This window comes from Zonotrichia leucophrys, chromosome 2 (assembly GCF_028769735.1).
Source record: "Zonotrichia leucophrys gambelii isolate GWCS_2022_RI chromosome 2, RI_Zleu_2.0, whole genome shotgun sequence".
Classification (NCBI taxonomy): domain Eukaryota; kingdom Metazoa; phylum Chordata; class Aves; order Passeriformes; family Passerellidae; genus Zonotrichia; species Zonotrichia leucophrys.
In genome coordinates this window covers 63,162,386-63,190,247 of record NC_088171.1, presented here as the reverse complement: position 1 = coordinate 63,190,247, position 27,862 = coordinate 63,162,386, and the positions used below count along the sequence as shown (strand labels likewise).

General features: G+C 38.2%; 1 protein-coding gene across 3 annotated transcripts in view; it reads right to left on the bottom strand.

Moving 5' to 3' along the window:
- The window catches only part of KIF13A (kinesin family member 13A), a 104,603-nt gene that overhangs the window by 40,739 nt on the left and 36,002 nt on the right, over positions 1-27,862 (bottom strand). For all 3 annotated transcript variants that reach the window (XM_064705196.1, XM_064705194.1, XM_064705195.1), the window contains exons 3-11: positions 23,398-23,410; positions 17,313-17,373; positions 9,899-9,991; positions 9,229-9,409; positions 8,138-8,225; positions 6,730-6,864; positions 6,111-6,223; positions 1,023-1,134; positions 404-616 (exon numbers count right to left, since the gene is read on the bottom strand). In XM_064705196.1, the coding sequence (XP_064561266.1) occupies positions 404-616; positions 1,023-1,134; positions 6,111-6,223; positions 6,730-6,864; positions 8,138-8,225; positions 9,229-9,409; positions 9,899-9,991; positions 17,313-17,373; positions 23,398-23,410 (1,009 nt within the window). The remainder of the gene's footprint in view (positions 1-403; positions 617-1,022; positions 1,135-6,110; positions 6,224-6,729; positions 6,865-8,137; positions 8,226-9,228; positions 9,410-9,898; positions 9,992-17,312; positions 17,374-23,397; positions 23,411-27,862) is intronic.

Genomic DNA, 27,862 nt, shown 5'->3' with positions numbered 1-27,862 from the left:
TTGTTGTCCAATAACGTATTTATGACTTTTCACACTTTTCCATCTGACATTATGTATAGTCCACCAATGCATAAAAAAAATTTCTGCTAATAAGTGAGTCCACACAATGAAGATGTAATCTAGTCCTTTTCTGTGCTGCATCAATTATTGCTTGGCCTTAAGTTCCTCAAGAACTGAAAAGGGTCACCATTAGTACAATGTTTTCCTTATTTAAAAGTTATTAAAGATAAGCATACATTATGCTGGATACTGGAAAATGTGAACTATTTTGTTAAAAAAGGATAGAAAAAAGAATGGGTGCAAGACTCTTCCTTTCCACGTTTTGTAAGAAAGCTGGTCTTCCACACAGAATGTGACAGCTCCTTGAGAAACTCATTTTACATTTTAGTGTGTATGAGGTTACCTCAGCTTGTGAGAGCTGTTCTTTCAGTTTTTCAACTTCTTCACGTAATTCTCTGATGACCCTAGCATTTGGATCTTCATTCACCACAGCATGATTAACTATCCTTTTGGCTCTGTCTGCATATCTCAGAGTTGAGAGAGTTTCTTCATAGTTGTCTGCTGCTGGACTAATTGTGGCTATCATGGCAGTTTGGCTGTTTCCTCCCAAGTTGTCCTGTAGTGCAGCCACAGAAAATTCAAGAGTTAAAAATTGTTTTGAGACTATACAGTGTCTTCACAAAGAGACCTAAAATACTTAATAAAGGCACTGAAAGCACTATTTGAACACTGAAATGTCCTCAGAATATAAACTTACCTGTGTGTTCCATGAACATTTCTAGCCACCTCTACCACCTTTGATTCCATTACAACTGAAAATAGTCAAGTAGGATTTTACATTGAATTAACACAAGATACACTTAGCTGTCCATATCACTTGGAATAACATAGCTATGAGAGCTCCTTCACTCATTTCTTTAAAAAAAGATGAGAAGCCCATGTACACAGAGGCATACTGCAATGATCCTACAAATGAGTAAGCTGACATCTTGTGAACATGGTGAACAGAAAATATAAATTACCTTGAGAAGCCAAGTGAGTACAGAGTCTCTGTAAGGCACAAACTTGTTTTTCCCCTTCCCTGCTGCCTGGTCAGCAAGTGATGATATAACCAATCCCAGTGTTGAAAGTGATCTATAAATGCAAAACAGCAGAACAGCTTTAGCACATATTCCAAATGCAGATTTAATAAAACACAGAAAATAGGGATTGCTCTGCAGAACTTCATATCCAATTTTTAAAATATCATATAATAATTTAAGTTGGAAATTACCACAAGAGATCAGCTAGCCCATTGCCCTGCTCCAAACAAGGCAGAATATTTCTTTAAAGTTACATATTTGGAGGAAAAATCTGTTATCAACAGTGTTTCGTCATAGGTGGTACTAAGATCATATTTCAGAAAGACTGAGACTATGTTGAAATATTTAGAATAGTTTGAAAAGTCTAAAATAGACTGCTTCAGTGTATATGAAAAATCCCTGCCCTTGATTAGACATCTACCTTTTCTCAGAGGATAAAAATCTTTCTGATTTGCAGTCTCATGACAGTGTTACAAGTCAGCGCTGGCAGCACAGCAAGAACCCTTGTGCTGGGAACAGTGTTTGAGAATGCTGTTTAAGAACGCTGACTCAAATGCCAACTAAAATGAAACAATTCTCCAGCCATAAGAAGGCAGCCTCAGAACAAGCCCAGCTCTGGCCCGGGAGTACTCATGTGCCTGGTGAGGCAGTGAGCAGCCACAGAAGGCTGCTGACCAGAAGAGGCAGGTTAGGAGGTCCCCTGACAAATGGACTGGGTTATAACTGAGGTAGAGCCTCAGCAGCTTCTGCTGGGGGGTACAGACCAAACGATCTCCCACTCACAAAGGTGCTGCACAAATGTGAAAGAGAAAGGCCCCCAAACTGCTCAGCAGACAGCTGAATCACAAACAACACTCCAGAAACGTGAAGAAAATAGCCAACACATGCATTTTGGTACATGTACAGCTTCTACCAACTGGGGGAACTGTATCAGCAATCCCCTCAAAGCATATGTGAGCTATATTATGCAATCCCTATACAACCCTGTGTAAATTTTAAGTGACATCAGGGCTCTTGGGGTGAGTATGTTTAAGCTAATGAGCTTGTTGAGGAGCCTGAGAACATTAAACAGATGCCTAAAGGGTTTTAAAGGAGACAACGCTGAAGCCCAAGAGAATTGTGGGTCTGTCACACTCCTGCTCAAATATCCAGCTACTCTCTATAAGTACCAAGGAAAAAGCTTCAGCAGCATTGTAATTAGATAGTCAAATAAATCTTTAATTGCACTGTTCCACTTCACCCTCTTGTGTTTTCTTTTCAAAGAAGTACTACCATTTTGGTTTATAGGCAGCATTTGCACATATTTATAACAGAGCCTCAGTGCTGCTTGAAACCACCACTGGTTTAGAAATAGCACTTAGAAAATGATAAAAATGTAGCAGAAGAGGATTTTAAGGAAGATATCCAAGGGTAAGTTAACAAGAACCATTAAAAGTGCCACAAAAGGTATCCCATATTGCATATACAGACAGCATAGACCTGGGAGCAAAATCAAAAGAAATTTAGGGAAAGGCTAGGTAGGTAATCTGAACTCCCAAGAGAGCACTCTATTTTGTAAATTTGTAGGATTGTAAAAAGTAGGATAACTTTCTGATTCACCTCTGAAAAATTCATATCAAAAATAGAAAGTTAAGTTTAGTTTTGTGGTCTAAAGAAAAGCCTAATAACCTCTGAATGTTTGTGAAAAGAGGATAGAAAAAACAAGAACTAATTCTTGCCTCCAGCTTCTGATCTCCACAGAGAGAGATGACAGTCTGCTAAACATACAGGAGCAAACAGCAGGATGCTCCATGCTGCTCTATAGCAACCTCCTCCAGCACAACTGAAAAGCACCATCAGCACACTCCCAATGGAGCACAAAACTAAAAAACTACCTAGACTACTTTCCTTCTTTAAATGACAGGAAATATGAAAACCAAAGCCAAACCCTGAGCAGGGGGGAAGAAATGGACAGTCAGAAGGGAATAGGAAGAACAGGGATTCAAAAAGATCTGTGATTGAAAACTATTTCCCAACTGGGCTGCAACACCAATCTCAGTTATGGGTACTGCATTTTAATGAACAGGAAATTATAAGGTACAGTTTATTACCATGGGATTAAAAAATGTGATAATATTACTGCTCCTTACAAATACTGATCTTATTTTAAGAGTAACATTTACAATAAAAGCCAAACTGGAATCATTTATGTAATTTGCTTGAGATTTCATAATACAAAGCTGTTTAAAGACTTTAAGGGAAGCAGCAAAAGGAATGGCTGCCCAACACAATAATTACAGGACTGATCATCAGCTTTGCTTTTTGCTGGATGATGCCTCAGAGATCTGTCATTACTCTGATCCTATCTCACGGTACTCACATAATGAATCAACCAGAAGTCCTAAGCCCACAGCACACGGCAGACTGAGTCACTGCAGAAGAAGCAGAGTGGACTTGCTGCAAGATTACAGGAAAGTGCCATTTCTGCACAGTGTCTTATCTGCCTGTCCCTGTTCCTCAGGCACCAGGCTGTCCTTGCTAGTGGGCAGTGGGAAGCTTGCACACTCGCACCACAGGCTTGAGCCAGCAGCATTCAAAAGGAAGTGGCACTTCCTCATCACAGGGAAAAAACTTTGTCCCTAAGTGACACCCATTCAAGCTACTTCTGTACAATTTAGAACCAAATACCTCAATGAGCAGAACCCATTTTTCTAGCAGTTAACTCAGAATACTAAAACCTTCCCTCAAATCAGCTTGGAGCCAGACCTGTCCCAACCCATTCCTTGCCCCTGCCTACATCATCTTTTTGCATTCAAAAGTTAAAATGACAATAGTTATGACTTTACTAATCAGAGGTAAAACTGCAGACTGCTCACAGAAAGTGGGGGTTTTTTTCTAACCACTAATTGACAGATTATTTATTCTGCTTCCTCCTACCACTGTGTTCAAGAAGTTCTTTGACTACACCACAAAGAGTTGTTAAGCACCTCCTTTTCTGCACTGGGTATGGGAACTAGAACATCCTGGGGAGGAACAAGCAAATCCAGCTTTCCTATGAGGTATGGCAAATCTCCCAAAAACCTCCTTTACTAACTCTGCACCAGCTCTGTGAGAAAAAAAAAAAAAATGTCATCTCTATTACAACTTGAGGGAGATGTTGACACAAAATTACACAACTCTCAGTTGCTTCAGTAAGTGGGACAGCAGCCCCTCTCTGCAACATGCTGTCTCCAAGAAGGAAATAATGTTTCCAAAAGGAAAAGTTGTGGGACCAAGGCGGCATCTAGCCACAGCTCTAGCCAGTTTTCATAAGAAACAAACGGTACAGACACTGAATAAACAGGCACATCATTTCCACATTCTTCTTCAAGGCAATAAACCATAAAACTAGCAGCAAGTTTACTTGCCAGCAGCTCCATTTTTTATCTCATTAAACATAACACATGTTACTGATATATGTTACTGGGGTTTTTTATAAAAGAAATACAATAAGAAAAGGAGCTGACATTGTAAGGTGTATGTTTTAAATATACTCTATCACTCCAGAAAAAAATATTACCTTTCCCTAATGAGTAAGTTGTATCGTACCCTAAAGAAGATTGCACAAAATGTCCTCCAAAGAACTAGTCTGACTAAACATGTACATCTATTTTTAGGCTTAAAAAAGTCAGACTTCATTAAAGCTCCAACAGCAAAACTCTAACAGAAGACACCAGGCACTAAGAATTCTCTCTTGCCTGTGAGTTCCAAAAGAGATTTCAAATAGAGAATGTTAAATAAATGGACTAAGTATTACAGATTTGTATCATATAAGAATTTATTTGAATGGAAAATGTAGAGTCGTTCAGTTTTCTTTTTAGAATACCTTTTACAGAAATGTTTGGTGCTTTTATCTGAAGTTCTGTATTGTCAGAGGTTCAGCGCAGGTAAAAAACACCCTCTCCTATTGCATTGATACCATACAAGTTTAACACTGAATAAAGATCCTAAAAGGAAAAAACAAAATCGAAGTCTTTCTGTATCCATAGTTAAATTTGCAATTTGTTAATTGCTGTTGGGAGAGGGGGCATTTGAATTGTTTCTCAAAAATTAGAAAGAAACATTTAATTTGACCTTTGTTTATGCAAAATACAAATACAGTTTCTAGTAAAAATGATCTGAATTTAACTAGGAACCTGTGGGGTAAGGTTACAGTATCTGCCATTAGGCAAAGACAGCCACATCATTTTGTTTCATAAGAGCTATGCCAACATGGCACCAATATGATGCATTAGACACAAAGCAGATTAGAAACTAAGCTAGAAAGAGGAAAAAATGTCCAAGAGGTAAATTTGAATCATAAGTATGCATGCTGCTCATATACACATTGTGCTGCCATTGTTAACATAAAATACAAAACATTTTGTAACATTTGGAAATAAATTGAAAAAGCAGTAGCTTTTAATGCAACAGTTACACTCTTTTTTTCAAAAAAAAGTAGTATATTTAAGACAACAGTAATAGTGTGCTACATTCTTGGTTTTGGACAATAACACAGTAATTATGGCTAAAAAAAGTGCTTTGAAACTTGTCATTGCTTGAGCACAAATGCCCAAGGCAATGCTAAACCAACACAGCTTCGTTCTGATCCGATTTTCTCAAACTGTGCATTATACCCTTACATAATTTAATTCATGTTGGAACAAAGCCATTCAACTCTGCAACTTTGCACTCTTCCTTAAGCAGATGATGAGGCAAACACATGAGCCTGGGGACAGGGTGTATAAATGAATCACAAAAGGTATATGCTTAATTAAAGAGCACTGCTGTCACTTTTTCCAGATAAAATTCATATAGCCTTCATCTGAGTCAAGTATGAATCAGGATGCCTATGCCAATGTCAGGAAACACATGCTGCTCAGCACTGAGCAGCTGAAAGAGCCATATTGAACTGCTTCTGATGAAGCTCATTTGAGCTGACTTGTGACAAGCACACCAAGAGGAGGCCAGGGAAGCAACAGTGATTTCTTCAAGATCAGGGCTCACAGCCTGTGTATGCCAATGCCTTACTTGTTTATGTTGCTGCCCTCCTTCAGGCGCTCTCCTGCAGCTCCCGTTTTGGACACCCTCTCGCTCCCAGCCAAATCCACCAGGCTGACCTTGCTGACCTTCTCTCCAGAATTCTGCACAGATGGGACATGGGAGAACAACAGCTAAGAAACACTGGCATGAAGCACCAACATGCTTGACACTGGCACCATGAAACACTGGCCTTCATAATAATGTGGGTTAAAGTATCACATTTGAGAGAAGAAGGAATTGTCAGAAGTCTTACAGATCTTACAAAGTCACCCATATATTTTCTAGTAAAGGCCTGAAGCACCAAGGAACCAGTCCCACCCATGTGGTAACATCAATCACCTTATAGCAGAGTAGGCCATTAAAATACATTAACTCCAGCAACAGTTAAGACCTAAGAAAGTTTCATGGTGTCAACATAATCTTAAAAAGTGATACAACTGTTTGTTTTATGTGGTGTGCTTCCTCGCCCTTCCAGGGTTCTCTCAGTCTTGATTTGTGGGCTCCATGGTATCAAAAGTCAAAACACAGTTAAACAGGTGATTTACATGTATGAGAAAGGAAGAAGAATCCACCTCAACTTCATAAATTAATCAACAGAAATACATACACCAGACTGCAGGTCATAGAGTGTCTGAGTCACTATAATATTGAACACGGCATGAGAGCGGCTGCTTTCTTCATTCATGTTGGTTGCAGCAACTGTTCGTGATTTGTTTCCCTCTGACATCAGTGACTCAATATCCTAGAGCAAAAAGATTAAAAAGGGATGCTAGGATAAAAGCAAAGTATTGTGCTTGCTAAACAAAATCCCCATCTAGATGCAAGGGTGTGTGGGAGAGAGGCAGAAAGGAAGGTAGAAGTAATGAGAAAATTCTTTGCACATTTTGAGATGTATTGCCACAGAGGCATATAAATCCACAGAACAATGTTAAATCATATCTCTTTTTAAGTGCTGCACTTAAAGCCCAGCAACTACAGTCAATTCACCTTTTCCTTATCCTCTGCTGAACTATGTTGGTGACACCCACATTACAAATCATATTGTTTAATGCCAGGAATCAGGCCAGCACAGATTCACTTACACAAGTGAACACAGGGCATCTCTTTACTGACCTGCACTAATGCTATCTCCACTTAATTGGCTGAAAACATTACCTCACTTCAACCTGTACCTTCCCACGTGTGCAAGACAAAGATGACTATGCAGAGCCTGAGAAATGTGCTTACTGAGTCTTCCAAAACCGTTTCAGAAGTCATCAGCCACAACTTAAGCATGAACAACACGTACTAGAATTTGCACAAAGGAGGTGAGCTTTCAAACTAAGCAATTCATAGAAGCTGCAAAAGCAGTTTTTAAACTGTATAATATGCACAGATGCTGCAGAAAAAATTTAAAACCTCAAAACAAAAAGAAGGACATAACACTACACAAATAATTAACATTTTTTTAAAAAACATTTCTGAATCAGATTTCCAAATCAGTTTCTTCAAAAAAAGAAATTCCCACACATCTCATAAAACTGCACTGCTTTAATTATTTCCATTGTGCCTACAGTGGTTCATTGGCTTCTACAATACCAATTTATTTGAATGTGTTTTGGTAAATCAAGTGGGCTTAGATGCTGCTGTGATTTAACTTATGAATTATCTATATAAAACAGAATGTAGTACTCAACAACAAAGTCAAATTCATGCTGAAAGACTAATATCATTATCTTAGAATCCTCAGATTTCCTGTGTCAAGCAAATATTGTGTTCATGGCATATATTACATGCAGTGAAACTGCAAATTAATGAGATACCACTACTATATTTGTAACTAACATAAGGACAAACCCAGTGCTTCCACATGAAATAAATATTCCTGAAGAATTAGAGATGATCTTTGCAGTGGCCAGAGACCATAATCACTCAAGAATAAAATATCTAGATAGACATTAGTTTACCTCTTCTGAGACTCCTACTGCTCATGTACATAGGTGTTATTTATAAACTTGTCGCTGGTTCAGATTTACCTCAAAGTTTGTAACAGCCAGCTGAGACAGGCCATCGACATATGGACCCAGCACCTTGTGCTCGCGGACCTTGAGGGACTGCCGGCTCCTGTGGAATAAAGTACAACTCATGCACCATCTACTCACTAGCATGCAGAGCCAGCTATTACCCTAACATGAAATAAGTACCTTTTATATAGCAGAAGTCAATTTGCGTCTTTTTTAATTGTAACAGGAAGAAGAAAGTATTGGAGAATTTGTAACTCAAACAATAAAGTCAATCCAATCTAACCAGTTTTGATCTATATACATACACTATTTTTCATGCATCTTCCCACCCCAGTATTTGTGGCTGGAACAAAACCTGAAATGCCTTAATTGGCAGAAAGAATACTGAACTAAAAAAAAAGGAGACTAAAAACCCTCCCTCTAGCAATTTGCTAAAGCTTTCATTTCTTCTCACATTTTCTATACTTTATGGACACATACCGAGGTCTGAAATCTATCTTGCTAACTATCTTGCACACAACACCTTCAGCAATTATATTCAAGAACTGAAATATAAACTACATATATCAATGTTCAGTTGAACAAGTGTTGTCAAACTACTTCCTGTACACACATCTCCAAGCCAGAGTGCCTAATCGTTATTTCTGTGTAGACAAAATAGAAGAAAGAATTCCTAAGTAAATTCTAAGGTATCACCTTCCACATTCAAAAAAGTTCAATATCTAAACCACAAGGACCTAGCTGTAAATAAGCTTCAAATTTCTCCTAGCTGATGAAAATTCCTAAACAAATACTGCTAGGATCCTCTGGCAGAATACCCCAGAACTTACTCGTATGTGGTCTTGCTTTGTGGTGGTAAAGTACTTCATACAGTATTTGCTTGCATCAGTAGGATGGTATCCTAATGTTTAAATTAATCACACCGGTGATTAATTTAACACACATGAATATTCTCTTCTCGTGTTTGATATCTAATCCTCTCTAGAGAAGTCATATAAACATACGTTCTGAAAAAACCTTCTCAGGGACTTCCAAAACCAATTCCTCTTTCTAGAGTTTAGAGAAAAATACAGAAGGCTGTGGGGGAAAGTGAAGCTACTCACCCTTTTGGGTCAAGCAGATCTCTGACTTTCTCATTGTAGATTTCCATATAGGACACTTCTACTTTAAAAGTATGAGATTCATTTTCTTCTACAGAGATTCTCTGAAATAAAGCACAACAGAGCCGTGGGATCAGACCCAGCTGCTCTGCATTGCCCATCATGGAAAAGGATTTTCCTGAACCTAAAAGAAAAAAAGGAGAAGAAAATGCTTTAGAATACAATTTCTTAATTATTCGTTCATTCAAGCACATTTTAATTCTCTTTTCATTGCTCCAGGAGCATGTATTAAAACAACATGACATGCTATTCCAGACAGCTAATTCTTTGGACAAGGTAGAGGTAAACAAAAAGAGAAATTATCCTGAAGGTTTCTTTCAGTAGGGACATTACTTGGGGCCCCTTGGAACACACTTAAACACTAAAAACTGAGTAAGTCTCCAGTAGGAGACCACTCACTACTCCTTTCAGGCTTTGAAAGAGGCCCCAACAGGCAACAACCAGGATCATCCTGACAGAGCTGCTTTTAGGAATTCACTTATCACTGCTTGTACTAGACATATATGAAATATCATGATATTTCAAACTACAATTTTTAAATGTTATCTTCTTTACGTTTTGTTGTTCTCATTTCCCATATGCACAAAGTGTTCTCTCCCTTCAGAGCACTCACCTGTCTGTCCATAGGCAAAAATACAAGCGTTATATCCCTGAAAGGCCTTTTCCAGAATTCCTTCCCCAAGGCACTTGAACACCACTTCTTGACCTAGAAAATAATTTGGCTTATTTTAAATTGTATAACATGCTAAAATTGACCAAAAACAAGAATAAAAAAGGTTTGCACATTATTTTTTATGATTAAGAGCACTGATGGAAACATGATTCATGTACAACTGAGTGATAGGATCAAAACTGTTGCTACCTGCATTTAAATATATTGCTGATTATCTGTAAAGTGAACAGTTTTTCAAAAGGTGTCATAAAGGTGAATGCTTAGAAAACAACACAGATATCTAAATTTTTTATTATTTCAGTGTATTTCTGCAATTAATACGTATTGTTTAATCACAGAGTCCTGTAACAAAAAGAGTCAAAAGAAATTTCAATGAAACCCATTGGTGAATCAGGACATTAGGGGCACACAGGAACAAGCAGCTGTTCTCTTGGGAACTTGCCTCAAGTTTCACTATAAGCCATTACAATTCCCCCTATAGCAAGGTGATGTTGGAACAAGATAAAAGCATTCCAATGACATTCAGGAAGAAAATGTGTATTAGGAGGCTGTGAGACCTCAACAGAGTCGTTTGAGGACATATTCTGCCAAATCCATCATTTGAAACATCAGCTGCAGTATTTGATAGTTTGAAAATTGACCCCCTGAGCCAGACAGATTTTAGATGCACTCCAAGCTTTCAGATGTAGAAGATGAAAACAGTTGTATTGTTTGTTTTTTAATAGAAAAGCCCAGAATTTTTACACCACAAAGAGGGTTAATGTGCTGTCTGCTTTGAGTTCTGATCAGACAATTACACCAGCTGTGTGTACACCCAAAACAAGGAGAGCTGAGCTAAGGACAGTATTTGTTCACCTTCAGGTGTATGGTTTTAAACTTAGATTCACTGCCTGGTGACTTTCTGAACACTGTGATCAGCTGCCTCTCTTATCTTGGTATGGGAGTTTCAGCACTTATCAGTTGGGAGAAATTATTTCTTACTGTAGATGCCGTAGTGACTTCTGTACTCTCAAAATGGCATACTAGCATAATTCTTGCTACATAATTACTTATGAGAACATCCACCTTCCATAGCCCAGAGAATTCCTGCAGAACCACCTCTGGAATGACTGCAGAATGTTTTAGAAGAATATAAATAGGACAAGAAAGTACATTACTTTCATTTTCCTTTTATTATAACCTAATTTCTTTTCTCTTATAAAGAAAAAACTAGTGCAGTGATGCACTATGAAATGGTCTTTGTGTCTCTTTCCAGCTGAATTTCTAAAATTCCAAAGTGTCACTGGACTTGCATTAACACAGTTCAGAAATGCTGAATATAGGAACTAAAATCAGAGGAAAATCCACTGTATTCTGGAGTGCCTCCATTTCCTTCACCATGCACATTCAGTGCTAGTTGACTCCTTCAACTAGGGGGTCATTTGGTCACTTTAGAATATCTATGCTGAGAGAGCACTGCTCAACAACCTGGAACAGTGTGCTCAACTACTGATGAACGAAATATATCAGCAGAAGATTTTAATAAGAATGTAGAATAAACAGAAATTTGCTTTCTAACCAACTCCTAAGCTGAGCAAGAACAAAAAATCAAGCAAAGACTGAAGATGAGTATAAATATTAAAAGAAAAATAAAATATATATACATTACAGAGCGATTGTGAGTGGAAGACAAAACCATTTGTCAGAAGGAGAAAAAACTTTTATCACCCACTTCTGACAAGTAATAAACCAGTAACCTCCTCCATTGTTTCCTAAGGAAAAAAAAGGCAAACACCAAAGTGTTTTAAAATTGGTCATAATGACCATAGGATGACCTACAGATTACTGCACTGATAAATATCAGGGAAGGAATCCACTTGAAATTTCACTGGCAAAGCTGAGCTTATTCTTCAGGAGATACTTAATTTTCAAACTGTCATCACAAACAGAAAATCAATGAGACACTGATATATAACTCTAAAATGGTATTTTTATTACATATTTGAAGAGCTCAGCAATACTAACAGAGACAAATGGGTCATTAAAAAGTGTTGTTTATAGTAACCAGTCAAATGATCGTGGGATAAAATTAGATTTGGTCTTAAGTGCACTCACAGAAAAGAGCACAAAATGTTGAACTTCGAATATGGATATTTTATCAATTTGCAAATGCAGGGCACTGAGAGTAGCAGTATATCATCCATGATATTTTGCTATTTTTTATTAAGAAACCACACTGCTTCCCCATTGAATTTTATTAGTGGGTCTGCAAATTGCTTACAAACTCTGTATCACACAAAATTATGTCCATGTGCGTTTACAGTCAAAAGAAATAATACAGATCCAGTGTCAACACTGTTGCATTTCTGTTTTGCTAAATAAGTCAATACTGCCTGTAATTTATACTTTTCTTATTTACATGACTTTTCTTCCACAGATGCCTAGCATTTAAGGAAGTTAGCAGGGGTTTTAACTTATGACTTAATTTTCAGCAAATGGGAGAAATTTAAAAAAAACCAAACCCCTAACAGGAGGATTTCCTCTGCAGTCTTTAAGAAGGGAATTCCCAATCTTCCAGCTGCCTAAGACAATTCAGCATCTTAGAGGCAACCAAAGGCCATAGACATCCATCCCCTCTTCCAGCTTTTGCTCAGAGCTGGGAGAAGCTTGGGAGGGACAAGCTTGGGAGAACATGCCCAAGGCTGCCAGGGAGCCCAGAAATGAGCTGCCAGCTCTCACACACCAGGAACTCCCTTCTGCCCATCCTTTTGAGGAAAGGGAAGCAAAGTCTGGTGAATTTTTCTTGCAGACCAGGAACAGCTTCAATGTTAAGTCAAAACTACAAATAGACAAGACACTTGTGTCTGCTCAAAATCCACAAGTCATTGTCTCTTGTGAGGGTAGAAGGGTAGAATTCTTTAAGCCAATTGCCTGGTTTGCTTCCTTTTAAAAAGAAAAATGCTGCAGTCAGCATACATATTTCCTATAAAATTACAGTTTAGCTCCAAGTCATGTGTATGGCCTCTCAGGAGCCTGCAGAAACACAGAGCTGAGATTTCAGGCCAGACATGATGGAGATTAGGGGGTTTATGAAAAACCAGGCAAGTCAATACAGTGTGGGGTCCTAATGGACCTGCCTAAATGCTGCAGAAGTTATTTATGCCATCTCCTGAATCTTTCCCAAACAGAAGGCTTTCTTTTCTTCCTTTTAAAAATCCACTTCATTGCAGACTTCAATAGGGTCTTACTGTTGTCCAGGCTTGTAAAAAGAATCCTTTGTTCACATCTCTGTGAATTTCTCAATATCTTCCTCTTCACCAAAATGCTGAGCAGTTGTCTCTGTGAGCTTTCCAAGGCAAGCAGGTGTGTCCTTTATCCACAAACTGACTCCTGACCCATTCAAGTCATGAATAAATGGCAATAAGCTATTTTGTTCACTCTCAAAACACCTCTACTGCAGCCTATAGACAAAGCTCATCCCTCTTCCAGATCAAGGCAAACTCATTCTGTCCTATAACCAAATTCCCCCCCTCCTCAAAAACTACTTCACTGAGTTCTTTTTCACCCCTTCCCAATGAGAAATCCATATTTTCACCAAACGCCTAACTATGGCTTTCAGAAAAAAATAATCAGAAAAAAGGTGCAGGAGGTAGCACGTGATGATCAGCACAAACCATTCCTTGCTTGGAATGACACAGACACAAACTGTTCAGAAATGCACAGCATCAATATTCAGTGTAAAAACCAAATGAACAAAGACAAATAAAAAGCCCCCCCAACTGAAAGAATATAGATTCTTAGTGAAAGAACATATTCTTAGATGAGATACATGGAAAAACTTCTTTACTGTGAAGGTGACAAGGCACTGCCACAGGTGGCCCAGAGAAGCTGTGGAGGTCCCATCCCTGGAAGTGTTCCAGGACAGGTTGGATGGGGCTCTCTCTAACACAATATATCAAGTTGCTAAAGAGCCCCCTTATCCTGGGGGGCAGAGATCAGAGCACCAGTTCCACAAAGGCTTGTAAAGAGTTTACTTCTCTTCTGGACTCCAGACTCCCTGCTGTCTTTATGAGAGCCAGTCTGGCAAGGACAGCTGCAAAGATGCCCTCTACAATTTTCACCACCTGAAGGTTACCTTCACTATTTCTGTTGGTGATATCACTGGGTCATTTAGAATTTAAGACTGCAGTTTCCATTTCAATGGGAAAAAAATAGCTAAAAAAGCAATTCTGTTGCCAACAGCAACAATACCCATGTTTTCAAGTGCTGGAAAGATAAGGTAGGTACTTCCCGAACATGAGTACAGAAAGAAAATAAGTACAAAATAAAATAAGCCTTATGTTCAGCCAAATAAGTTGAAGATCTCTCATAAAAGAAAGATGGTTTATACAATTTTATGGTCAGCCCTACACTCCCAGAGCCTGGGAATTGTTTTCAATTACCAATGCAATTGAGATTATCCAAACAGGAATCTTGCTCTTGAGTGAACAATATTAGTTAAGTGCTCACAGTAGCATAGATTGATCAATAAAGTGAGAAATAAAGTCAGTCCGATCACGTGTAATAGTTTTTAAGGTCCTGTAATAAATGTGCATTGCCAGGAGTGGACAAACATTGGGTTTGTGGGCATTAAAACAAAAACAGCAAGGAAGAGTTATCCACATGTGCTGTCTGTGGTGCACACCATTCTGTGTGTTCTCATGGCCCACCTGTCAATCAGCTAAATCTTTAACACACGGTGAAATACACAACTATATATCCATTCAACATAATGCAAAATGAGCACATTTGGTTTTGCACAGAGAGCAGTGACTGATAGGGTGGCCTAGTACTTGTTAAACCTTTCACTGTATCATCTTCCGCTGTATTTCTGTGATACAGGTAAAAGAGTTTTTCAAGGAACTAAATCTGTTGCACATGCCTTTTCTAAGAATTTTACTTCAGCCTAAAGCTCATACACAACTTATATTTTTAAGCAGTCTGGACTTAGGTGTGAGTTGTACAATTTAAAGGAAACATATAAATCTTTATATGTTTCCTTTTAATTCTGCAACTCACCCCTGCTCCTGGCAATGACATTAAATTTACACATCCACAGAGAGCTACTTTGGGCAGGAGTGTTGAATGCACCTAGCTTCCAGACCAACATTCCTTCTGTAGTCCAGCATCCAAGAGATACCTGTTTAGCTCCAAAAGTCAAGTGGTCAGATGGCTTGTTTGGAATCTAAGATTGCAACAATGACTGTTACAGCATTAACAGCCTCTGGATGCAAGACAAGATGGCTATTTACAAAGTGCCTAGGACAATGGAGGTTTGTTCCATGAGCCAAAGGAGTTATCAGAAATCCCAACCAAACCCAGTTACCTCTTTTTCTCTTTTTTTTGTTAATACATATGCACATTGAGGCCAAGCTGTGAAAACAGACTAAAGGAACCTTAATATTAACAATATATAAAACATTGCCACATCAACATTTGGTTTTTGGACCTAAACCAAGAAATGCTACTGTTGTATAGGATAGCATCAGCTCATGCCCAAGCAGGTGAACAACACAGTAACTTACACCTGAAACATTCTTGGTTTGGTATTTAATTACTTTAGTTTCAATTTTGTATCAAATTCATTATGTTCTAGAACTTAGGGCCGGGCAGTCATAAGATAGCTTCAAGACCGTACAACAAACACAACAACAACAAAACAGTGAAACCATTGTTTTCTGTATATAAGTCTTCAAGCCCACATTCTTATCATATTTCTGAAAAGAAAATAAAAAACAAACACCAAAGCCTCCCACATAGCCTTCCACCAAGAAAGAAACTCCAAGAAAATACCGCCCCTCCCACTTCCCCCCAACAAAACAAGGAAAAAACCCAAACCCAAACACCAATTTTGGTTTCTTTTTTTCCCAGGCAGGAATGTTGACTGGAATAGGCAAAATAACACCTCATAACTTACTAGCCAGTAAGAAAGTGAAAGAGATGCAAGGCACCATTTTCTAGAAACCAGTCCCACAAGAGGTTAATCTACATACAGAAAATAAAACTTAATTTCTTAGATAGGGCAAATCCACTTACAAGTTCTGAAACACACTAGAGAGATCTAGCTTTCACTCAAATGAAAAACAAACAGATCTAGAAGCCCACTGAATTCACCTGGCGATGAGTTAAACCAAGACAGAGACAAGTCCAGCTGGTTAGGAGTGTTTCTTGGGTCTATCCCATGTCTGCTGTGGGTTAGTGCCACGGTGTACCCAACAGGTGTAGCTCCCACGTGCACATGGGGCCAAGGTATGGGCACACACCATCACCTCCTTCCTTTTAAAGGAAACAGGGGTGTGCAGGCACATAAGGAGGTGCTGTGGGCTCCAAAGGCTCTCCCAGCCTGAGCTAGAAATACTGTGCAGTGCACCTGTTCAGTGCAAACATAGCTCTTGAAGGCTGAACAAGTGAAAAATATTTTTCTTGAAGAAGCCTCTCTTTGCTCAGGCCATTAAAAAATACAGTGCAGTCCTTAAGATTTGGGATTTCACACCAGGGCCTACAGGAGTCAGAAATATATTTTGAACACATGTATATAGCAGTTCATTTATAAGATCATTGATCTTAAACTTTGAGGAAATGAACCCCGCCAGCTTTCAAGATTTCTTATGGGCCAAAAAATTTCATAATATGAATATCTAAACTTGGGGCTTTTCCTTTTCCATGGACCACAGCCTTGAAATTCCAGCATTCAGAGCTTTCTCTACCAAAACAAGTCCTCTTATAAAATATGAATATACTAATAGACAAATCCAGTTATGAGAAAACTGCTAGGATTACAATCTTATGTGGATTAGCCAGCTTTTGGTAGGAAGGAGTCACAAAGCTGACACTCAAAACACATTAGGGATCTCAACAGTCAGACTATGAATAATTTGAAAGACCTGAGATAATCACACTGTCTGAGGAGAACATGCTTTATTCCCCCCTCTCATGCACAGAGATGCAGAGCACTGAAAACAGGCACGTTCATCACTAGCATCAGTCAGAAGTAATTGCTGATGCAGAAATGAAATTGTAAGTGACAGAAACGACAAAAGGGACTTTCAGGTGATTTTTAAAAAAAAGTTATTGCTTAAATGTAAAAACATCTCTCCTGAACAGCATCCCAGGCACCTTAAAACTTGCATTCCTTCTCAATTGAGGAGCTAGTACCAGATGACTGAATCCCTGTAAAAAGGATAAGTCTGCCTCTGTGAAGAAGTCTCTTGAGCATCATAGTGCAAAATGCACAAAAAACCACAAACAACCCCAAACCAACTTCACAAAATAACATATGGGAGTTTGGACCTTTCTTGAACTATTTACACTGTCCACAGTATAGGAAATAGTTTACCTGCATATTTTGTGGTGTTTGATTCATCCATGGACCAGAAGCAGTGATCAAAGGCAAACACCTGTAGAAGCACATAAAAAAGACAAATTAGGAACCCTGGCTATCGGACTTTTGTTTTAAAGCAGTACATATCCATGGCAGTGTAACTGCAGTTGGGCTCTACTATTTCTGCAGATCCTAAATCAGAACTGTAATAAGGCATAATTGGCAGAAATACTTTTGTGTAATCATGAGAGAAACAAAGCTCAATACTTCTTTTCCATCTGTATGATACACTATACAGATTACTCCTTACTCTATCCCCTAATACAGATTACAAAACACAGACAAAAACTCATAATTACTCCGCTCTTCTCCAGGCACCAACAGTGACAAATGTTTCTGTTATCAGTAACGGAACAGCAACACAAGCACTCAATACACAGAATTTGGTGAGATGTCTATTAAGCAGACATCAGCACAATACAACAATTTTTACCTTGGGATGCACTTCTGATATTTAGAAGAGCATTACTCTTAAAGAGCAAATAAATAGTATTAGATTATCCATCTATACAAAGAGGACAGTACTGCATCTCAGTAGAGCAAGCTCAGAAACTACAAATAGAAGATGTAGCTCTATTAGACAAACAAGCTATCAGAGCCTGCTCCAGTGAAAAGACTTAGCATCACTTCAGTCAAGAGATGCAGTGAGAAACTGAATGACATTCAATACTGTGCTCAGAGGGCTTGCAAACCTGGAACAGTGTCCTGTAAAACCACCTAACATGCTGGGATTTGATCCAAGTTTATTTTCCTGCACATTCCAGAACATCATGACAGACATTTAACTTTTTTTTCACAGGTTTAGGTTGCTACAAACACACCTTAAGCTGCAGTGTGTTTTCCACATGTTGCCACGATAAACTGACTGTGGATGAGTTAACAACATAGATTCTGGTTTTGTTATTGGGGTTTTTTGGGGGGAAGCACAAGAGGTAGGAAAATCTCAAACCACCTTTTTAATAAAACTTTGCCTGGGTCAAGATTGTCTTTTCCTGGTCATCCAACAGATGATCTCCTTTGTGGGACAACCCATGCATGTCAGTGTAGAGCAAGAGCCACAGGCTCTGTCAGCTGAAATATGCAAATTCCCTAGAGCCAAATCCTGAGGGGAGGACAAAGACGGATCATTTTCATCTGACTTTTGGGGATGAAGAACATGTTGAAGTCCCAGAGTTACTACACAACACAATCTACAGATGTGCTGCAATCTAACCCTTCCCAAAACATCTATTACTGCAAATATTACAGAAGGTAACACCAGGTTAGCACAACAACTTCACCTCCTTCCCTTTCCTCCAGCTTAAAGCAAAACACATCAAAAGGCCTGAGAGAAAACTCAATACTGAGACAACACTTAGTCTGTAAGACTGAAGAGTTCTGGAATTCCCTTCTGAAGAAAAAACAAACAAACCCATAATAATCTAACAGGGAGGCCTGAGTCACTGCAACACAAATAGAATCAGACATCATCATGAATCAGGATGATTCCTGATGTGACTGAGTCAAAAACGTCATTTTGCCACTGAACTGCAAGTAAAATGCAGCAGTTACTCCACCTTGTCTTCAGATATAAGTTGGGGGCATTGTAAATTACCTTTAGTGCATTTATCATCAAATCTAGGCAAAAAACTATGTCATCAGTAAGAACACAAACCCTTTTCCTAACTTCTACAGTCCAAGAACTACTGTTCCTTTTCTCATATTCAAATTCTATGGAAATTTTCATCACAGGACTTGCTAACAGTATCTGGTCTCTCCAATGACCAAATAACAAGCAATTAAATCACAAAAAAAACCCCCAGACCCTACTGTAAGGACTCAAAACTGACCATTCTTTCCCCCTTAAAACTAAGTGTTATCTGCAGTGGATCACGCAGACCAGTTAAAAAGGTTACTTGGCTATACATGATTATATGTAATGACTGAAATGTCAATACAGCACTACTATAGGCCAATTTAATCTATTGTCCTACACATTTTCCCCTTGGTTAACACGGAAAATGATGACAGGATCATTCAATGACTTCTAATTTAAACACTGGCCTTGCAAAGAGACTCTTAAAACTAAAATATGGGCTTGCAGCCAAGTGTTTCTTCTAGAAAACCAGATTTTATTGGGATGTTTTTAAAATGGTAAAAATTGGTCAGACTGGTTTTCAAAAGGTCAAAAAATGATTATGCAATAAGAAGAGAAAAATTCTGCCTTCAGATAAAACAAATGTAAATATAGCATTTTAGTTTGTTTCCATAATAAACACAAAAAAGCTGGGGCATGGATTTGGTCTATTTATAAATTCTATTCTGGAAAATTGCCAAATCCTTCTAACAGAAGTAACAAGATTACTTAAAAAAAAAAAAGTGCCAGGCAAAAAGGCAGAAACTGCTGGAGCATGCACTATCTGCAAAACATGCAGAGCAGCTGCAGCTGAACTCCCCTCTCCATTAAAACAGGCAGGAGAACACTTAAACACCACTTTGATTAGTGATGACAAAACAGCAACCTTGAACATTCCCAGCAACTATACCTTAAGGATTCACCCAACCAAAACAATTTTATGGACAACTGAGACCTTTGGGAAAACAGATTGCAAACACAGGAATTAACAGAGTAAAACTAAGGCACACAGGAGCAAGACACATGGTCCCAATCAGCAAGGCTCTTTAACATGTACATCAGGAAGGCATTTTATGGGAAATATCTGTAGGACAGCATTCTACCAATAGAGTAACCCTTGTACAGAAAAGATGATAAAAAAGATAACTATTTTATATTTTTCTGATGCCCAATGCAGGAATGGCAGGATAAGCAATCCCAAGTTGAGCATGGAAGCATACTTGGGGTCAAGACACAGAACACATGCCATGAAGAAACAACTAAATATTCTAAATATTATCTAATGTGCCCCCTTCTTTCTCCTCTCTTCACTGATTATTCTTCCTTAAAATGGAAGTGGTGGGTATTACTGTTTTTTCTGATAGAAGTGTGCAGAATAATTATTTTTCTCTTAATAATTTTTTCTCCACAGAATCCATGAAAAGGGTTTTAACCTGCCTGTAAATACAACTATCAAAGCCATAAGAAGTTCTGTTAATGGTTAAGTCTCAGACTCAATAGCCAATATTCAACCTGGGCACTATCAGGCACTGAAAAAGCATTTTTAGCAAAAAATCTTTACCAACTTGTACCAGAAGTGTATCTACCAACTATATCAAAACTATTAAAATGTATTTTTGAACAATGATATCTGTGACACAAACAAAACTTTCTATACTTCAAGCACCTTATATGAATTAGCTTTTAACTACATTTTGGAAGATGTTTAATAGTATTCTTTATTTTCATTAATAGTGTTCTGAGCTTTTAAACAACAGAGGGAATTAACAAAAAAGCCTTTAAAATTTTCTTATTTTTTGCAAGATTCTGTATCTTATACTTCATCCTAGCATCTAAAAGAGAAAGCTAGATAAAAGGAAGCTGCCAGAAACCTGCCACACTAGGGTAGTAGGTTACAAAGCAAAGATTTTGAATGAAGGGATGAACTGGGTGCACTCAGCACAATCATATAAAAATGGAAATTTATGAGAAGGAGCTAGCTGGGAAGTGCTGGATCCTGGTACTACTGTATCCAGAATCATTGTAAGTGTGCACATTAGCCCAATAAAGTAAGTTATGTAGGCCATTGCTAGGTTATAGAGAACTATACTTGGAATGTTAGCAACTCTTAGAAATTGTACAAAATATTTGTTCTGGTAACCACAACATTTAAGAAAAACAAAAGATATGGGGCTTTGATTGCTTCAGCAAACACCTGCAGCAGTTGAAGAGAGCTGATGGTTATTGTGTGAAGGAGACAACTAAAAATTATGGCTTCTTCAACAAGGCAAACTGGGATGCAGGTCCATGCATCCATCACATGTGTCAGTGAAAAATCTAGAGTTTTGTCTCAAATTCACCTGTACCTGTGGCTTTAAAATGAAATTGCAGATTTTAATTAGATTTTAAACTAGAGGAGCCATTGTGCCTGCTGCTGCAGTTACAAGTCACAGAATCTAAAAAGAGGGCCAAATAGGTGCTCACATTTTAAAAAGCCAAAACAACATTCTGCACAATGTATTTTCATTAAAGTTCCTAATCAATGGCTAGCAGAAATAATAATTTTAAGGGTTTATGCATGTAAGTATACTTATGGAAACTAGTTACAGGTAATGAGCACATACCCAATATTAACTGCCTGCCACTTTAAGCCAAATTATATAATTAGTTTCAAAATTAGTTTAATTTCACATTCATTATTCTTATGAAGTCTAATCCTCAGTATAGGCTAGGCAGAGTCTGGGGCTTCCAGCCTTTTGCAATGCATTACCCAGATTGAACATAATACCTAACACACTGTCTGTGCAGCTATAAAATGTTCCTATTGCATGACCAATGCTTAATGGCCATTTCTGTCTGACCAAGAGATGGCCAATAAATCACATTTTGCTTTCACTGAGAAGCAGTCAGTCTGACAGGTTGGGTGCTAGCTGGTTCCTAAAAAGGAAAGGAAGGGAGAACTCAAGAAGGGAAGTTTTCATTCAGCTGTTCCTACAGCCCTCTTACAACTGCTGATGGAGATAAGTAATACAGGAGATACACAAGGAAATGGCAGACACAGTCTACACCAGTCAACTTAATGTCCATGAAAGCAATTAAAGAACTGAAAAAAAAGTTGGTCACTATGACAAACACAAGACCTGGGACAGGGCTGAAGAAGTGTGGAGAGAAAATTTGAAGGGACCCTGAGACACAGCTCACAGATCTCAGCTCAGAACACCTGTTTTACCTTTGCCACAAAATTACACTTAAATTGAATGTTTGCAGAAATGGCAAAATATAAAGCAAAATAGCATCCCAATATCCTTATATAAATTTTTCTAGCACAGCTCCTGAGCTACCAATTGGATTTGGGAAAACAATTTATCCATGGCTGATGATAAAGTAGGCCATTGAAGGTAAAGAGATTTCCATTATTTACAAAATTTTATTTTAAAATTTTTTTATTTTAAAATCAACTATGTGCAGTACCCCAAAAACTGCATAAATCAAGAAATCTCACATCACATCTTTACAAACTTGGCAATGCCAGTTTTCCCCAGATGGTACTAACCTTCTTCTGTCTCAGTCTGGTAAATATTTCACATCACATCACAAATTTCAGCACTGTAGCTTAAGGATATTAATGACCATCCAACTATACCTAACCATAATGTGACATTTACGCACAAGCCTGCAGCTGTTCTGGTTTTGTCAAGGAAACACAAGGCCATACATAAGCTTTTACATAATTCCAGAATAACTTTATCTGCCTATAATGGAACACAAATGATGCACTACAGAAAATGAAAGCTCTTGTAAAAAACAATGGTTTGTGGAGGAATTACAACGACAGAAAAAAGGAGAGTTTTCTTCCTTTTAAAAAAAATGTTTCACAATGATCAAACTCTCTTTTATTATGCATATTAACTGACAGAAAAATTTTATTCCATGTCCCAACAGGTACATTTCTCCTGCGCTTCCCCTGCACTACCAACAACACAATCTTTTCTATGAGAATTCTGGCACATTTTGGCAATTTTTACCCTAATTACTAATTCCTGACTAATGTCAAGTGCAAACAAAAATGGTTTATCTATTACTAGATATTTTTTGTTGCCCTTTAAAAATAGTATTTGAACTTCTAAACAGAACTGTTTGTAATGAAATGTTTTACACACACTATTTATTCAGTCTTTCAAATGTTTTTATGACTGCATTAAAATTTTTGCTTGTTCTGGTCACAGCTTTAACAAGCCATGTGCCCTGCCTACATGTCAGTTGGATTAAAACATATTCTTCTGAAATTATGAAGCTTTTAACTTGGAAGTTTGAAGAACAGATTATTTTTAATGTTTTCCTTTTTTGAAGCCATGTTGTTCACATACTACAGCAATACGCCCAATACTTCTGCAGTGCTCAATATTTTCAAGCAGATACAAATGTAGAAAGAGACAAAATACTTACCTTTGGTGGTTTTCTAGATGATTGGCAATGAACACAGCAACAGTGATGAGAAGCATGAATACACCATTCACATAAAGAGACAGGAACAAATAAAAAAAAGAAAAAACAAAGTCAGTGTATGTCATTACTATAATTTGAAGGTTTTTTAATCCACAACATATTTAAGAGTAATCAGATCAGAAGATATTTAAATGAGATACCACATATTTTTAACCAGTAATCACTTAATTACTAATACTCTTCCACATTAAAAAGAAAGTGCCAGATTCCTTATAGATATAAAAATCTAACAGAGCTGTGTTCCAGAAGAAAGACAAGTATCTGTTTTGTCATAAAAGATGAAACACAGCCCATCTCTGGTGGGAAATAAACCGAGCATGCAAACTGGCAGAGCAAGGTGCCAGGGTGAAGGCCCACTGAGCTCAGCAGTGCTACACAAACATGATCAAGGCAAGAGTCAAGCAAATGTTCCTTGCAGAGATTACAGAAATGAAGAAAAAGAAACCTGCGTAGGCTGTGCTCCCCACACAGTGCACAAGAAACCAGTGCAAGGACACCATCACCATTCACACCCAGCTCCAACGAGTGCTATCACAAATAACACAGGGATGACAATCCCCCAGTCAGAAGACAACAGCTCAGAGTACTTCCAATTGTCCTTAAATGTTTTCATGCTTTTGCTGGCAGGTATATGGCCACATTATAAATTCAACCACCTTGGGTGGGAGATCACAGCCCTGTTTCACTGTGCAGCCCCGTGCTCCCTGATGCCAATGCAAGAGAGGAGGTGAACATACAGTGCAGAGCTACACTGACTTAGGCCATTCATCAAAACTACAACCCTAGCCATATATTTAAATTATATATGGAAATAAGAAATCGCCACTCGCTCTTCACATCAAGGGAGAACAAAGGATGGATGAAGGAAAGAAAAGAAAATGTGGATGAAGAGGAAAAAATACAATGAGAAAGGTCTGTAGACAAACAACACAAGCCGAGAATGCAGTAAGGTTTATAAGGTAAGGACACAGATGAAAGGTATAGCAACAGACACACAACACAAAATTCAAATATATCAAATAAATACTTCTGCACTCTCAGTGCAGAAACACCTGGGACCAAGCCATGCCATCATCCACCAGTCTGTACATACCAACCCCACCAAGTTGGGAGGAGGGCAGGGAAGACACAGAGCACTTTGAGCAGTTTTCTTAGCAACCCACAATACAAGGGCTGAGCAAAAAACTCTGAAGGGACAAAAATCCACAAACACCTCTTGCACAATCTTTTCTGTCTGCTCTCAGCTCGTACCTCAGATGACACATCTGCCTGAAACAGAAGTTACAGAGCTGGGACACGGGACTGGTGTAATGCAAACATCGTTTGCCTCCAGCCAAACCAGTCGCTGCAGCTTTTACCCTTTCATTAGTGGTGGCTACAGAGCTCAGTCCATGGCTAGCTCATGTACAGGTGGCTCAGACCTTGTGCAGAATGCACTCTATCTGAAAAATACATTTAGCTCTAACCTGAATATTATCATTTTAATGCATTTTCAGATGTGATGCAATTACAATGTTATCAGCTTGTCTAGATGTGGGATTCACATTTTTTGAACCTCAGAGAAGCAGTGAGAGAAGAAGAAAAAAGAATGATCAAAACAATTCTTATCTCATTTGCTGCACCTGTGTTGTGCCAAAGTGGAATGCATTGTGGAAGATTGTTTACCTGAAGGGAATTGGCAACTGAACTCTGGCTTGAGTGTTTTGATTCACTGGCCAATTGAATCCATGTGTGTGTGTGTGTGTGTCGGGACTGCCAGCTGACAGACACGAGATTCTGGGCAGTTGAGTTGAGTGCTTTGTGCAGATTCAGTTTAGATGTAATGTAATATAGAATATATAGTATAATAAAGTAATTAATTAGCCTTCTGATAAGATGGAGTCCTCCTCATCATTCCTCCCAGGCATCAGGCAAAAAGATCACTGATATCTAGACAGAAACCCAGCACCATCTCTAAACTTCCAAGAGAAGTTCCTATTGAGAGGAGTCATCCAAAGCTTTTTGGAATGCTTTAAAATACACTCATACCTTGAAAAATAATTTAGGATTATATCAGCTTTACTAAACTCCTGATAGACTGCTGTACAGATTCAGCAGAAGTCCTAAACAGTTTATTTGAAAGTAAAATCCAACAGAAAGTTTACCAACTGCTTTTTCTTCCTAGAATCCTTCTTGTAAGGCTAAATCAGAAAAGGTACAGAACATCACTGAATCGAAAGCAGTGTAAGCCACTACCTTTTTCGACACCTTCTCTAGCTTTACTTTGATGTCTATTTCAAGAAAAGCGTAATAGTCACTTTTTAAACCCTTGGTGGATGGCACAGCTTCCCAGTAGCATCACTGATCTCTGGGATTTCAAAGCACAAGGAGCTGCAGCTTCCCACCATATGTCACATCCAAATGCTCCAAACTCTTAATACCAACTTCAGCAACTCCCTGCATCACCAATAGCAATATGATCAAAGGCCTCTGGAATAAGTCAGCTATATTAACTCACAGGATAGATTTTTAAGCTATTTGGATATATCAGCTAATCAACTCAGTGTAACCATCGTTCTGGCAGTGATTCAGACTGAAACACTCCAAAATACTTCAATCAAAGGACTCAAACTAATAACTAAAGAACTGTTTACAGTTTACCAGAAATCACATCTGTGGCAGCTTAAAGATGTGCTATAAAATCCTGCATTAGCCTAACCAATTTTTGACATATATTTTTTTGTTTGCTTTGCTGTCTTTCTTTTAAAAATATGTGCTTCCTTACTTCTTGTCATTTCAGCATTTTTCAGCTTCATAGATAATTGAAGCTGTCTCAACTTTTACCAAACAGTAACCACACAAATGTGATCATTCCGCGTCACAACTGGGGCCAGAGAAGCAGAGACACACAACACACATATGGACACCAGATCAGAGACACAGCAACTAAAATGTTTATTTCTAGGAATTTTTAATTCCATGTCTAGTCATCCATGGTGTCAATGACAAGATACAGGTATGCCTTTTGAGTGACAACAAAATCTCCTCTAAAGCAGACAGCTAGTATATACTTCAGGAAATTATCAAAGTTACCTAACCTTGCAATGCATCTGCATCACAGCAGATTTTGGTTTAACCTGATGGGCATCTTCAATCTGTACACTCACACAGAAGACTGACTCTTTTAATATGGCTGGTATTCAAAACCCAAGCAAATACAACCAGTGTATGAAAAATATTCTCACAGGTCAAGGGAAAAGTATGGAATTCATGACCACAAAGCCCACTGAACTTCTGGAATTCCTTCTGCCTTTGTCCTTAGGTCTTTATGACTTTAGTAAAATATCACTAGAATGATTTTCTAACTTTACTGAGTCTTCTGTGAGTATCTACTCAGGCTTTTTGTTTCACAACAGTACTAAGCCTCTCCAGCCCGGCTTGGCTAACACACATCAAGATCTCAGAGTGCTTAGCTACCTCAAACTTTAAGCTAGATACAGAAAGATAGGTTACAGAGAGTTTTGTGCCAATGTCAACTTTTTATTCTGTTATCTCTTGCAGAAACTAAACTCAATATTTCCCACATTTGTTGAGAGAAGTGACTCACAAAATGTCAGTTCCCATGTTCTATGTCAGCACATGAATGAGAAGTCTTCCTGACTGCACTCACATTTTCTCTCTAGCACCTCAGCCCATGGCCTGTGACAGCACACCACAAGAGGAGCGCATTTTGCTAATAGCTTAACAGCAGCAAAGGCTCTTTCTTCATTTTTTAACTATCCTCAATCTCTCTCATAGGACTCTCCTTTTGTCATATAGAAAGTTGACACAAGATGACATTGCATATTCTGACTAGAAAACTAGTCCCATGCAATAGGAAGCAACAGAAGACACTCTTGGACTATGAGCATCCAGAAGTATGTGATACTGGCATCTTAAAGACTTAGTAACTTTCAAAACAAGATTTTTTTTTTTGACCCTTAGTGATTGTAGTCAGTATTCCCAACCAAATATTGCTTCCACTAGAAGGAAAGACATTTTACACATCAAAAAAACCCTTGAAAGAACTATTTTTTCCTTTTTTTTCCTTTTTTTTTCATTTCAAGCAATGCAGCTTCATCACCCCACGCACCTCAGCCCTCAGTCAAGAGAGTCACCTTCAACAGGGACAAGGTACATTCTAAAACGAGCAGGTAGGCGTAAAACCAGCTACTCCACATTAAAGGACACAGATGAACAAGGAGTCTCTGAAAAACAGGTCTTAGATTCTTTGGAACATGCACACAGCCCAATTCATCTCCAATTCAACTGTTCTAAGCAGCCAAGTAGGTCACAATTGTACTATTATTATTTCTCATTTTGGAAAGTATCTGGGGTTTTTTTCCCTATACTTTCTCACATTAGTTAATCAAGATGAAGCAACCAT